General features: G+C 36.5%; 1 protein-coding gene across 2 annotated transcripts in view; it reads right to left on the minus strand.

The window, feature by feature from the left end:
• The window catches only part of Abcb11 (ATP binding cassette subfamily B member 11), a 90,724-nt gene that overhangs the window by 53,950 nt on the left and 22,364 nt on the right, over positions 1-14,410 (minus strand). For both annotated transcript variants that reach the window (XM_026389591.2, XM_026389590.2), the window contains exons 6-10: positions 11,680-11,767; positions 10,437-10,570; positions 8,625-8,796; positions 5,410-5,534; positions 2,385-2,559 (exon numbers count right to left, since the gene is read on the minus strand). In XM_026389591.2, the coding sequence (XP_026245376.1) occupies positions 2,385-2,559; positions 5,410-5,534; positions 8,625-8,796; positions 10,437-10,570; positions 11,680-11,767 (694 nt within the window). The remainder of the gene's footprint in view (positions 1-2,384; positions 2,560-5,409; positions 5,535-8,624; positions 8,797-10,436; positions 10,571-11,679; positions 11,768-14,410) is intronic.

Genomic DNA, 14,410 nt, shown 5'->3' on the forward strand with positions numbered 1-14,410 from the left:
GTACTTAATCTTCATAGTTTGCTTCTTAAAAGTATGACAAAAAACTGTGTGTGTGTAAGCGAGAGAGGATTCTACTGCTAAAGGATGACTCTCCTCTTCCAAAAGAGGCACTTCCTTAGGCAGAGGCTCAGAGGAAGAGGTTAGAAGTAAGTAGTTCATAATTGATGATTAAAATGTTAGAGAAACATAGTATGTCATGTCCTCACACAATAAGTGCTTAAGAAATACTCAGTAAAAGAATGAATTATTCACAGAAAATCTAAAGTAGCCCATAGTCCAACTGGCAGGAGAGTTAAAGATCAGAACCATAAAACTGGATTCTCGCTAGAGAGAGTTACCAGGGGGATTTTTATTCAGTGCTTCCAACTGGAATTGTGTATTATTCAATTTTCAATTTATCAATTCATTTCCCCTCTGAACTGTCATTGGTGCATTCCTCTGCCCTCTCATTGTACGCATGGAATGAAATGAAGGAGGGCTTTCTCTGTGCGGGCCTTTCTACAGAGTGAGCAGATAGAAGCAGCTGAGGCTAAAGCCACCTACTGGTATCCCTGGTTTGGTAAATGTCAAGAGCTTTTAGAAGCATTTGGATCAATAAAGACAAAGGACTTTAGAGTGAGATTTCATACCTTCAATATTTTCACTTTTCTAATGTACAAAACTATGTCTAAGTTGTAAGGAATAGTAACACTTTCCCTTTTAAAGTTTATAAAACATTTTAATATGTATTATCATATTTAGTTTTTTAAACTAAGCTCAATGACATGCCAGATATTCATATTTTTAGTGTATTATGATGCTCTTAATGAAATAAAGCCAATCATTTGTTTGTTGTTTGTTGGTGGTGTTGGAGATTAAACTGGAGGCCTCAAGTATGCTAAGCAGGTCCTCTACCACTGAGCTACATCCCAGCCCTAATCATTGCTATTTGTAAATAAAAATCTTATTCAATTTTCCTCAAAAATATATTTATATTAAAACAGTAGCTCTCAAACTATAAGCTTTCAGATAAATGTGTGTGTGTGTGTGTGTGTGTGTGTGTGTGTGTGTGCTGGGGATTGAACCCAGGGCCTTGTGCATGCAAGGCAAGCACTCTACCAACTGAGCTATATCCCCAGCCCTTTTAGCTATATTTATAGCTGGAAAATACATGATTTTGATATATTTTGTAGTTTAATTGTACCTGTTCCATCCAGAATCTGCAGCCCAAACATTTTATTTAGGAATCTTTCATTTGTTTTTTTTTGTTTGTTTGTTTTGTTTTTGTTCTTGTTTTGCCTTCTTTTGTTTGGGATGGGTCTAGCTATTTTGCCCAGACTGGCTTTGAACTCACAACCCTCCTGCCTCAGCCTCTGACTAGCTAGGATTACAGGTGTGCACCACTGTACCTGGCATTATTTAAGAATCTTATATGAAGCGATTTCCCATCTCCCTGAGAGCTCAAATAAAACAAGTATTCTATTTTTACCTCAATTACCTCATAGACTTTACTGTCTGAGGGCAGAAAGGGGTGAGGACACATATAAATAAGCACAAATGCTCCATGTGAGACAAGTGCTCCAAAGAAAAGCTGCAAATGCCATGAGAAAGAATGACAGACTGGATGGGGATGGAAGGCCAAGTGGGAAAGTGCCATTCAGCTGAGAATCCAGGGGGCCAGTGCAGACCACCGCTAAGGAGGAAAGACCATGGGAGAGGAAACAGGATGGGAAGCCCTCCCTGACCCCAGCCACACTGGTCACCCTGCTATTCACTCTCACGATTCCTTGTCTTTGAAGCTCATGTTGCCATTTGCCATTATGCACTTACACTATTATTTAATTATTACTTTTTCCCCCCTTTAAACTATGAATCTCATCAAGCTACAACAAAACAAAACACACACATAAAAAAACACAAAACATTTCTTTTGCTCACTGTTGAATCCCCTGAACTTTGGATGGCTCTGGCATACAGTAGATGCTTAATAATTACTTAGTGATTGAATAACTAATGGAAAGGACACTGACAATTAAAGTGGCTATGGCATTAGTGATGCCATGACACAGCACAAGTGAACAATAAAGTCTGTTTGTATTGTCTGCTCAGATGAGGATATTATTGACTCTATACTTAACTCATTGTTTCACAAATATGTCCATTAGGTACAGAGCTTGCACTGTAATTAAATTAAATCATGTGATTTGTTAATTTTTAACTGAGGATCACTGACTTTCCATTTTCTTGGCATAGTATCATTTGGACTCAGGCAGAAAACCATCAATTTATAGCTATAATAGTTTTAGTTAATTAGAAATCATCAAATTACGGGTCTAATCAATCCAAATGCTCAGCAGCTCTTCACTATGGAATGCCTAAGTATTGTTTTTCTGAGTTCAAAGTACCTGGACAAGAGTTCCTGGTGTGTATTCTCCTTCATCCAGGATGAGTTTGGAGCCATACCAGAAGGCCAGCGCATAACAAAAAAAGATGAGACACCACATGTATCCAGTGAAGAATCCCATCACTATCCCTTTTCTAATTCCCCAGCGCTGGGCAAACACAAGATTTTTCTCATATCTGTGAAGAGAAAATGTTTGAGGTCATATCAGCAGATATAGCTCAAGTTTTAATATTTAAAACAGGCCACAATGCAGTGGTTTTACTCAATGATCATAAAACCACCCCAAACATAGAGAAGCTTTAGGGGAAAAAATCCACAATAACCTTTGCAATTATTTAAAGTCTGTTTAAAACTTTCAATGTAAAGTTGATCAACTTTTCTCCATCCTCTCTCCACTCCCCATCCTCTGGTAACCACTTTTCAACTCCCAACTTCTATGAGATCAACTTTATTTTATATTCCACTTGAGTGAGATGATGTGGTACTTGTCTTTCTGTGTCTGGATTATTTTCCTCAACGTAGTAATCTTCGATTCTATTCATGTCATTGTGAATGACTGGGTTTTGTTCTTTTTCTGCTAAATAGTGTTCCTTTGTGTATATGTACCACATTTTCTTTATCAATTCATCAGTTGATGGATTGACAATTTCCATTTCTTAGCTCTTGTGAATGGTGCTCAATAGACATGGGAATGCAGATGTTTCTTTAACGTAGATTTCATTTTCTTTGGATTCATAGTCAGTGGTAGGATTATCAGATCATATGGCTGTTCTATTTTTAATTTTTTGAGGAATATTAGTAACACTGAACATCACTAATAAACAGAAGAGGATTTTTTTTCTTTGGTGAAAAAGTTTTAATCTGGGTTATTTGTTCTAGTTGTGGGTTTTTTTTCCAATTTGTTTACTTTGCTATTAAGTTTTTAAGTTCCTTACATATTTTGGAAATCAACTCTTTGTCAGATGTATAGTTTGCATATATTTTCTTCCATTATGTAAGCTGTCACTTTGTTAGGGGTTTAGCCCCGCTGCTGAGCAGAAGCTTTTTAATTTAATGTAACCCAGGTTTTCTTCTAGAAGTTTCCTAGTCTTGGGCCTTAAATTTAAATTTTAATCCATTTTAGGTTGATTATCATATATAGTATGAGATAGTTTCATTCTTCTGCAAATGAATATTAAATTTTCTCACACCATTTATTAAAGAGACTGCCCTTTCGTCATTGTGTGTTTTGGGACTCTATCAAAACTAAGTTAATTGAAGGTCAATGTGTGGATTTATTTGGGGGCTCTTTATCTGTTCCATTGCTCTATATGTCTATTTTTAAGCCAATACCATTCTGTGTTGATGATTAAATGTAGCAAGAGTTGGAGATCAGATAAAGGTGATACCTTCAAATTCCTTTGCTCAAGTCTGCTTTTGCTGTCTGAGATCTTTTGTGGTTATGTATGAATTTTAGAAATTTTTTCCTATTTCCATGGAAAATGTCATTGGAATTTTGACAGGGATCAGATCAATTCTGTAGATTGCTTTAGGAAATAAGGAGATTTTAACAATATTCAATTCTTCTAATCCACGAACATAGGATATCTTTTCATCTGTTTGTAATGTTATATAGTTTTCAGTGTACAGATCTTTCTTCTCCTTGGTTAAATTTATTCCTAAGTATTTTAAATTTTGTACCTATTACAGATAGGATTATTTTCTTGATTTCTTTTTTCTGATAGTTCATTGTTAGGGTACAGAAACACTACTGTGTTTTGTATACCGATTTTGTATCTAGCAATTTTACTGGATTTGTTCATTTCATTTAACAGTGTTTAGGTAAAATCTTCAGGGTTTTATCCATGTACTGTGTCATCTGAAAGCAGAGACCTCTTCCCTTCTTCCTTTCTATTTAAATGTCTTTCCATTCTTTCTCTATGCTAATCGATCTGGCTAATAAAAGTGGCGAGAGTGGTCACCCTTATCTTGTTCTTGACCTTCAAGGAAAAGCTTTCACACTATGGAGTATGATTTAGCTGTGGGATTGAAATAAACAGATGAACTGTGTTGAGGTTCATTTGTTGAGAGTTTGTGTCATGCACAGATGTTAGATGTTGTCAAATGACTTTTCAGCATCTATTGAGATGATTGTATAGTTTTGCCTTTCTTTCTGTTAGTGCAATGCATCACAATTTGCATATGTTGGGCCATCCTTGCATCCCAGGGATAAATTCCACTTGATCATGGGGAAGGACCCGAAATTTGGTTTGCTAATATTTTGTTGGGAATTTCTGCATCCAAGCTCATCAACGATATTGGCCTGTCATTTTTTCACTTGTATCCTTGTCTGTCTTTGATATCAAGGTGATGCTGACATTATGAAATAAGTTTGATGATTCTCTCCTCTTCAATTTTTTAAAAGAGATTTTGAAGGATTGGTATTAGTTCTTCTTTAAATGTTTTCTACAATTCAGCAATAAATGCACTAGGTCCTGGACTTCTCTTTGATAGGAGACTTTATGACTGATTCTCTCCTTACTCATTATGGTCTGTTGCAGTTTCCTATTTCTTTATGATTTCATCTTGGTAGGTAGTATGTTTCTAGAATGTATCCATTTTTTCTAGATTATCCATTTTGTTGGCATAAAATTATTCATATAGATTCTTATGATCCCTTATATTTTTGTGATCTATTGTACTGTCTTATATAGACTCTTTTTGATGGCAGTAAACAGCATTATACAGAATGGCATGAGATGCTCTATATGCACACATATCATCAGAGTTTGAAATAAATTTCTGACCTTAACTGGCTTTCTAAGAATAAGCAACTTTGACACTTTCAAAAACATATTGTTAAGGTTTGGGACTTCTGGTAGTGCTTTGACTAATCTGAATGATTCTGTGAAGCTACCTGTTGACCAAATGTTTCTTTTGATCAGAACAGACCATGGATCTGCCATTTTGTACACAGTGAGGACAAGTCAGGGTACTATGCAGATTGATGAAGTTCAGGAAAATAATAGACATTCCAATTAACCAACCTTTCGATCTCTTTTTCCTCACCACCAAAAGCAGCCACAGTTCGCACAGAGGAAATTACTTCATCAGCCACTGACCCTGCTTTGGCATAAGCCTTCAACTCAAGGTCTGTAAACTTGGCCACACTCTAAAGTTCAAAAGAAGAAGAGAAAATATAAAGAGTAGGTATTAGGTGCTGCACACCTGTGATCCCAGGGGCTCAGGAGGTCGAGGCAGGAGGATCGCAAGTTCAAAGCCAGCCTCAGCAACATAGAGAGGTCCTAAGCAACTCAGCATCATCCTGTCTCTAAATTAAAAAAAATATAAAAAGGGGCTTGGGATGTGGCTCAGTGGTTAAACACCTCTGGGTTCAATCCCTGGTACAAAAGAAGAATGGGCTATTAGGTAAGTCAGGAAGTCAGGTTGTCATTTATTGATTCATTTAACAGAGGTAAACACATGACAGGTTTAATATGCCACTAGATTGCCACCATAACACAGGAGGAAGGAATTTGGTCCAAGTTTGGTTTATGTTAAGCCCATCCTTGAGTGTTTGGTTTTTGATGTATAAAATGACTCCCAAAACTCCCTCACAGAGTAAATCCCCAATGCGACATGACATTCTATAGCACTAAAGTGTCCCACTCATGATATTGATGAGGTTCCCAAGTCAAATCAGGTCATATTTCATTTCTGTTAGTTAGAAACCATTGCACAACTTATAGACAAACCAGAGAAGCAAAGACTAGAGGCCTATGTGGAGTATAGAGTGAGAGAGTTCAAAGGCACCACACTGAAGAGGTAGCTCCACAGGAGAAAGCTTTAGATAAATGTTACATCATTTTGACTTAACTGTAGGGGCTTAATTATACTTTTTATTTTTACAAAATGAAATGAAAAGACATATGTTGTTAGTAACAGACAACTTACCTTTTCTAAAATTAGACTTGGATTGAGTCCTAGTAAAAGTTAACTCTCCAAGAAATCCCTGCACAGATTAAGAAACATGGAGGAAAAGCCCATGTTGTGGAAGATTCACTAAATCAGAAATCTAAAAACATATGTAATTCTCAGAGCAAGGGAGTTTATTTTCCAGCAGTTTTCCAAACTTTCAGCAGCAAAAGTATGATCAAACAAAATATTAGAATTCTAAAATACAAAATGAGTAAAAATATTTTTTCAATATATTTACTATTTTATCAGTCCACAATTTATAAAACTTCATGACTTGGAAAGGCATTAGTAAGATAGAAAAATTGTTTTCATCAACATTAAAATTTTGCACTTGGTCATTATGAATGACATTGTAGTTTTATCATACTCCTTACCTAATTTATTCCCGAAATATGCATTTACAGCACAATAATGATAAAATTAAGTAGTTGTGAATGTAATAATAGAATATTAAATTAATCTCAGCACAACTTCAATTAAACTGGTCTAGGAGGGACTGGGAATACAGCTTAGTGGTAGAACACTTGCCTGGTATGCACAAGGCCCTGGATGGATCCTCAGCACCACAAAATAAATAAATAAATAGCCAATTAACAAATATATTCATCCAGCAGCTTAAGAAATCTGTATTTGGAAATACATGACAATTGTTCATGTTTCTCATCCTGAATGTTAAAACTTGACAAAAGCATACAAAACCTACAATAGTTTCTAAGATATTATATGTTGCCCATCTCTGCCTCTTTTGCCTTCACTTTGGATCTAGTGAAATGGCGCAACAGCATTCCAAACCCATTTAGGAGCAGTTGGAATGTGGGTATTGAGACAACAAGACAGATTATAGTCCTAAGTCTGTTCATGACCAAGTCAACCAGACAACATTTTGAGTCTCCAACACACTAAAACATGGCATATCATCCATTTGAATGTGTATATTAGTTGATCGCAGGTTTGAAGGAAGAGATTAAACGTATGTAAGCAAAAAAACAAGCTGAATCAAATGCAGCACAGCTGGAAAGTATTCCATAGGAAAGACTGTGATCAAGCTTGCATGATGCAGTGGGTTTAAAAAAAAAATGATAAAATACATTTTCTCTAATGGATTCTGTGCCAGACAGTGTATTTCAGTGTGTTATTTGGATAATACCCTAAATCATCATGATGATATTCATGATATTCATATTCACAATTATATGATCCTACTTTATATGTGATTATATTCATAATCATCATATTATCCTACTTTAAAGATGAATAAGCAGGTTTTGATGAATTAAATGTTTTTCTTGAGTCACACAAACTTGTTAGTGAGAAAACCAGAGGGTGACAGAGTGGAGTGCAGTGAGCTCTTTGCTACTGTCACTTTCAGCCTATTTTCTACATTACCTGTGAAATAATATAATTTATTAAATAATATAATCAGTGTCTTATAAGACTATTTTGCTGGAAAATATCAGGTAGATTGCTACCTTTTGTTCAATGATGTATAGAAGTCACGCAGCTTTTCACTTAAATTCTACTCTCATGGATAGCAAAGTTTAGTGTGCCGGAACCCACGACCTGCTTTCCAGTGTGGATGCTCTAAAAGTAAAAAAATAATAATGCCTAAATCCTTGGGAGTATTTTTAACTGGAGTGTCCCCAAACTCCTACATTTGGTCTTAGCCTTAAAAGCTGAGAAACAGAGATGGTAAGAGAACACTCAGAATGGATCAGACAACCTCTCTCGGAGACTGATGAAATGGAATGGAGAACACAGCTGTGATTACAGAAATCTCTTTGAGTTCCTTACTGATCTGGGTATATTGGTAATATTTAAGGGAATCAGCTGATCTCTGGAGCACATAGAGAGCAACAAGAACACCGGAGAGTAGGTGGGGATTTGGCATCAGGGGGTTCCCTTGAACTCAAATCCTGCTCTGTAAGCTGTGCAGTCCCATTTAAGTCCTTTTACTTGTTAGAGCTTCAGTTTCTTATATTTAAAACAGTGTTAGTACTTTCATTACACAATTATAGTAAGAATTAGAGATGACAAATATGAAGCTCCTAATAGTACCTGGCAAAATAGTAGATGTTCAATAAATATAGTTGTTTGATATTAATAAAATAATATTTATCTTATTAAAATATCATTAATTCCTGCTGTATGAAACTTATTTGATGCTGTGGAATAAATCAAAATAGCAATAATTATATCGACTAAACAAAGTAGAAAAGCTTCATATTTTGGTTTGTTTATGAGTGCAAATGTCTTCCCATGGAGAAAAGCAAAAAGACATTCTTACCAAAGCAATGATGCCTGCTCCAATCCCAATGAGAGGGCTGACAGAAATAATAACGAAGGTCAGTTTCCAACCCCTTAAAAATCCCAACAGGAACCCACAGATGGCTGAGGTCATGCGCTGAATGAATGTGGCCATTTGGTCACCAATGGCGTCATTGATTTTATTAATATCACTAGAAACAAGAGAGACTTGAATCACTAAAACAATTTGGCCAACTCACATGGCTCACTGACATTCCCTTTCTTCTAAACACACCCATCTCTGGTCCACCATTGTCCTCAGGTAGTATAACAGATGCTCAAATCTTAAAATATTTGCTGCACCTTGGGATGTGATCTAGCTTCTCTGTTCACAGCCAACTTTGGTCACAATTTTCCAGCTGATATCCACTGGACATTGATGATAAATTTTGGAAACAACCTTATTTGTCTCTCTTTCTTGCAGTTAATAACTCTGGCCTATCTGGAGAGTCCTTCCCTTCAGGTCTGATTAATCCTCTCAGCCTCAAGGGTCTTTACCACCTCAGTCATAAATTTTAGGTAATCCCCAGGAAGAAGTAGTATCTTCCTCCCTGTGTTTCCATGGAAATATGATTAATCTGCCTGCTTTGTGTTTGTTTGAATGTAGTTACTGCATTCTGTTAATAGGCAGCAGTGAATAGTGGCTAAATGTGGCTGAATTTAAACACAAGCTGTTTGTGGACAAATCACTTTACCCTTTTTGTGTTTAAGCTTTCTCATCTATAAAATGGGGATAGTAACAGTGGCCAATAATGAGAATTAAATTAGCTAATATATGGAAAGCATGTAGAACAGTATCTTTCAAATACTAAGCCACCAATATGTGTTAGTCTGAGTATTTGTTTGTTTGCTCCTCTTGTTCCTTTGGCTAGTCATTCAGAATATTGGTGGAAGACAGTCACATAAAGTTCATCTTATCCACATGGAGAAAAGAGGGCTTGGGACTTAAGTGGGACTTAAGAGCAAGAAAGAACCTAAGGAATACCCAGAGATTAGATCATCGTATTCTAACAAGTTTAACATCCAGCTCTTCAAGATCACAGTAAGTAAGCGGTAAGTAAGTAACTAAGTAAGTGCTGGAATCTAGGGGCCTAAACTTTAGCTTTGTCTTCTCTGAATATTGTCTTTCATGGAACCTCAAAGGTCAACCCAATTCAATAGGGTTCAACTGGTTCTAACTCAGGGCTCATTGAGAAATTTTGGGGGCCCATTAATGACCCAAACTATGCTATACTTGGATGTAAACGGGCTATGTTGAGGTGATGATGATTACAATTTGCAGTATTAGGGATTGGACCCAGGGCCTCTTGCATAGTAAGCAATTGCTCTACCCTGAGCTACATTCCCAGCCCATAAACTGAATTTAAATCTGGTTTTCAGTTTGAACCCTTCTCAAACTATTTTTGGAATTATCTTTGTTTTTTTATGTGCAGAAATTATTTAGATAATTAATTTTGAATTGTATTTTCCATATGTGTGTAGATTAGAATAGCCTTCTTCCATTTCTCCTTCTGAGGTCAAATTAACCTACTTCTTTAAACTCTCCTATTATACTTCTAATGTTTTAATCAAGGACCTACAACCCAAATTGAAGTTACCTAGCTTCAGTGTTTAATAACCATATTTAAAAGGCATTGCCTATGAAAAAGGCCAGGCTTTCTAAGAAAGCCGCACCTAACAGAGCCAATATATCCAATCTAACTGAAAATATTTTCAAATTGCTGTTTAATTTAGAAACAAGTTTTATTATCAAAAACATGACACTTAAAACACTGTTCTACCAGCAGCTTACTCAGAGAATCTTGTATTCAACTCGCCCACGGCATGGCAGTCAAACCACCCGATTTCCATTCTCATTATTCTCCTAAAGTAAAATTTTCTCATTTTCTGTATCTGATGGGCTCCAGCAATGACCCAAAAACACACCTGAAAATGGACAAAAGAACGCTTAGCATGGCAATGTTACACATATTTAACTCCTTCTCTTCTCAGAAGATAACACTTTCCGTGTAATGGTTGAAAACAGAAGGGAAATAATTCACAAAATGCCTCTTCTTGGAACCTAAGGAATGATTTCTGGCACCTGCGGCTAAAAGTGGAGGTGAACAGAACAACTTTCGAGGGTGTGGCCAGAAATCTGGGTTTGGATCCAACTCTGACACATGAACAACCCCTTGACTTCTAGACTTCACCCTATCAATGTTCACTTTCTCCATGAGTGAAATAAGACTCATAGCACCAAAACCAAGATATCGTTGCTCTAAAAATCACTGGCTTTGCACACTACTTCTGGGTGAATTTTCCCCCTAACAGGTATGCTGATAAGCATTCATATGTAGGTTTCATGCAATGATTTTTAAGGACATGTAACACGAAAAGGATGGAAGGTGCAGGAAAGCTAATCTGCGGTTAGATATCTCCTAGTGATGGAAAGTAAGCATGTCATCAAAAGTCCTAGAGCAGGACAGAATGGTTCAATTCTCTTTACAACTAATACTATCTGGAATTCTTGAATAACTTGGAAGAGGAATTTAATATTGTTTTAATACAGAAGGTGGCAAAAAATGGAAAAGTTTTCATCCTTAAGAAGGATTAAATAATCCTAGGCCTTCCATGACTTAATTCACATTTACAGAATGCTGGTTGGAATGCAATTTAATGAGACTTCAACAATGACAGAGGAAAAGAAATTACACTGTGCTTTCCTTCACCTCCACTTGCTTGACTTTCTCCGGGCTACTCAATTCTCCCCTACAAACACACCCACAGCTGTATTTTCTGAGCCCAGGAGAGAGAATAAAGTAGGGAAGGGCAAGAGAAATAGACATTGCAACTAAAAGTCTACTCTCCCTTTCTGGACAACTGATTCTGTTCCCTGAGAACAACATCCCACCCGCTTTCTGTCACATCCTCCCAACACAGAAGTGCTATTCTTATGGTTTTCCAGTAGCTTAAAGGTTAAAGTCAACACTGCATTTCATGTAATGTCAAGAGCCCAGAAGTTGATCAGTAAATAAAATGGAGGTGCTACTAACCTGAATATAGCCTAAGAGAAGTACTGCGGCACCAGTCAAGGCATAGAAACTGGCAAAAAAAATCATTTCATTTTCAATGTTCAGCAACCTTCAAAAGAGGGAGTGGGAGAGATGTTAAGACTTTCAGGTAGGAAGAAATTACCAAGGATTATATTTGTATGTACAGAGGTATTTAAAATATATAGCTGGCCATGGTGGCACATGCCCATAATCCCAGCAGCATGGGAGGTCAAGGCAGGAAGATCATGAGTTCAAAGCCAGTCTCAGCAATGGTGAGATGCTAAGCAACTCCGTGAGAACCTGTCTCTAAATAAAATACAAAACAGGGCTGGGGATGTGGCTCAGTGGCCGAGTGGCCCTGAGTTCAATCTCCAGTACTGAAAAAATAAATAAAATATATGAAATATATGTGCTATGTAGTTCTATTAAATGAGTGAGACATTTTATCTATGCAAAATTATTATCAATTCAACCAAAACTCTAAATAGATTTCATAGTACCAATCACAGCAAATATGCTCATCCTCTTTACTTCTATAGGCAGAGATGCTACGAGTGTAAATGATCTTTCAGCAGTTACTAGAAGAGAGGGGTCCCTGAATGGTTACCCCATGCTCCCTTCTCCTTGGACCTTTCCACTCATATACATGCAGCAATAGAGCAATCATAGCCAGAGAAAGGTAGAAAGTCTGAAAGACTGTCTAAAAAGATACATAGAATGAAGGGTGCTGTAAACCAAGAGGATTACCATTACCTCCTGTGGGAATCTAAGCCAGCTTTTCAATTTCTCCATCTCAGAGTGACACTGTGAAAAATGTGCATGTCATCTTTCCAAAGGGGAGAAAAGCCCTTTCTTTGCCCTGTCTTCTTGCTGACTACAGCCCAAGAAGCTCCCTTTCAAGACAGTTTCTAAAGTTGAAGCCAAAGGCACTTGCAGGAAATAGCAAGAAAGCGCTTTGCATTTTCCCCAGCAGAACTACGTGTGATGGCACAAAGTTTGGGATTGGCAGGACCAGGAAAGGGAGGGGAAAAATATTCTAAAATTGCTTTCAGGAAATAAGGAATGTTACAATTAGAAAATCAACATATTGGCTGATAACCATGCTGACCCTTTAAGATAAGTTAAATGATAGATGATTTCTTTCTAAAAGCAGAAGCAGCATCTTCATCATGGATGAACATCCTGCACCATTCCTGTTCTCTATCAGACCTTCTTGTGACTCAAACTTGAATTATTCTCTCCCCTTAGAGAACTCAGACCAAATAATTTACTTAATATAGAACAAACTTATTTCACAAGTTTTATTGCCATCTGGCAGCAATATTCTATAGAAAGTAAAAAATAAAATATTTTTCTTCCTTAACAGGGAAGGGTTAAGTAACCCTAGCTCTTCCATCTCTCAAGTATAGAATATGCTTTTGATTCACATTTGCAGAATTGAGGTTGAAATGTAGTTTGGCAAGACTTTAACAATGAAAGAGAAAAAAATTTACATTTTGTTTTTATTTACTGTATTCCATATATTTATATCGAGTATATTCATATTTTTCTTACTAGTAAATTGCAGTCTACTTGAGGTAAAGGCTGGTTTTATACTGTTTGGGCACTCTTGTCAAAGTATGGTACAATATATATATATAAAGTAGGTAATCAGTAAATGCATCTTGATTTTACTTTGACTTTTAAAATACTAATAAAGAAGAAAATAACTGCCAAGGTCAACCCCTCTGACAATCTCTAAAGCCGGTAAAACTCTAATCACATCTCCAGACTTTTATGGAAACTAGGGGAAACCTAGAAAGCCAATGGTCTCCTGCACTGTAGACTAATCCCCAGGAGTTGGTGCTACACATTATCAGCACCAACTTCAGGCCAAGTGCTATGAGATGGCAGAAGTGGGTCCAAGTCCTAGTTTCAGAACCTTGGTGGCTCTGCATTCCTAAATAAATAGGACATCTACCGGAAAGACAAATAACTTATCTTTGGGCAAAGTTACTTTATAGAACATTCATGTGGACTGGGTGCACACTTACCACTGGCTAGATGTTTATTTCAGAGAATGACAGCTTTCCCCCCAAGAAACTGTTTTTCATCCTCATTCAGGAGTTTTCACTGTTTTTTATTTTAACCATTCTGCTAGTTGTATAGTGATATCTCATTTTTATTTTGTTTCCCCCTAACTGATAATATTGAACATGTTTTGTTCATGTGCTCATTTGCCATCTTCACAGCCTTATAAAATGTCTTTTTCCCATCTTCTAATTGGAGTTTGGTTGTTCTTAACATTGAGTTTTGAAAATTCTTGATGTCTTCTAGACTCTAGTCTTTTTGTTTTATATATAATAGGTAAATATGTCTCCTACTCTGTTTTGTGTCTTTTCACCCTTCTACAGGGTTTTTGCAGAGCAAAGGTTTTTAATTTTAATGTGAAATCCCTATTGGAAAGTATTGATTTTTTCTTTTATGAGTTTTGCTTTTGGTTTTAAGTCTAAGACCTCTTTGGTTAGCCCAGAACATGAAGTGGTCTCCTACATATTTTTCTAAAAATTGACACTTTTAAAAATATCTGGGTCCAAGATCTTCTTGAGCTTTCATATGGGTGCATTTTTTTAAAACTATGGATATCCAATTGCTTGACTATCATGTGATAAGAAGTTTATTCCAATGAACTGCTTTTTTTTACTTTTGTCAAAAATCAGATGTAAGTGTGTGAATCTATTTCTGGGCTCTC

Source organism: Urocitellus parryii, chromosome 1, assembly GCF_045843805.1.
Source record: "Urocitellus parryii isolate mUroPar1 chromosome 1, mUroPar1.hap1, whole genome shotgun sequence".
NCBI classification, from domain to species: domain Eukaryota; kingdom Metazoa; phylum Chordata; class Mammalia; order Rodentia; family Sciuridae; genus Urocitellus; species Urocitellus parryii.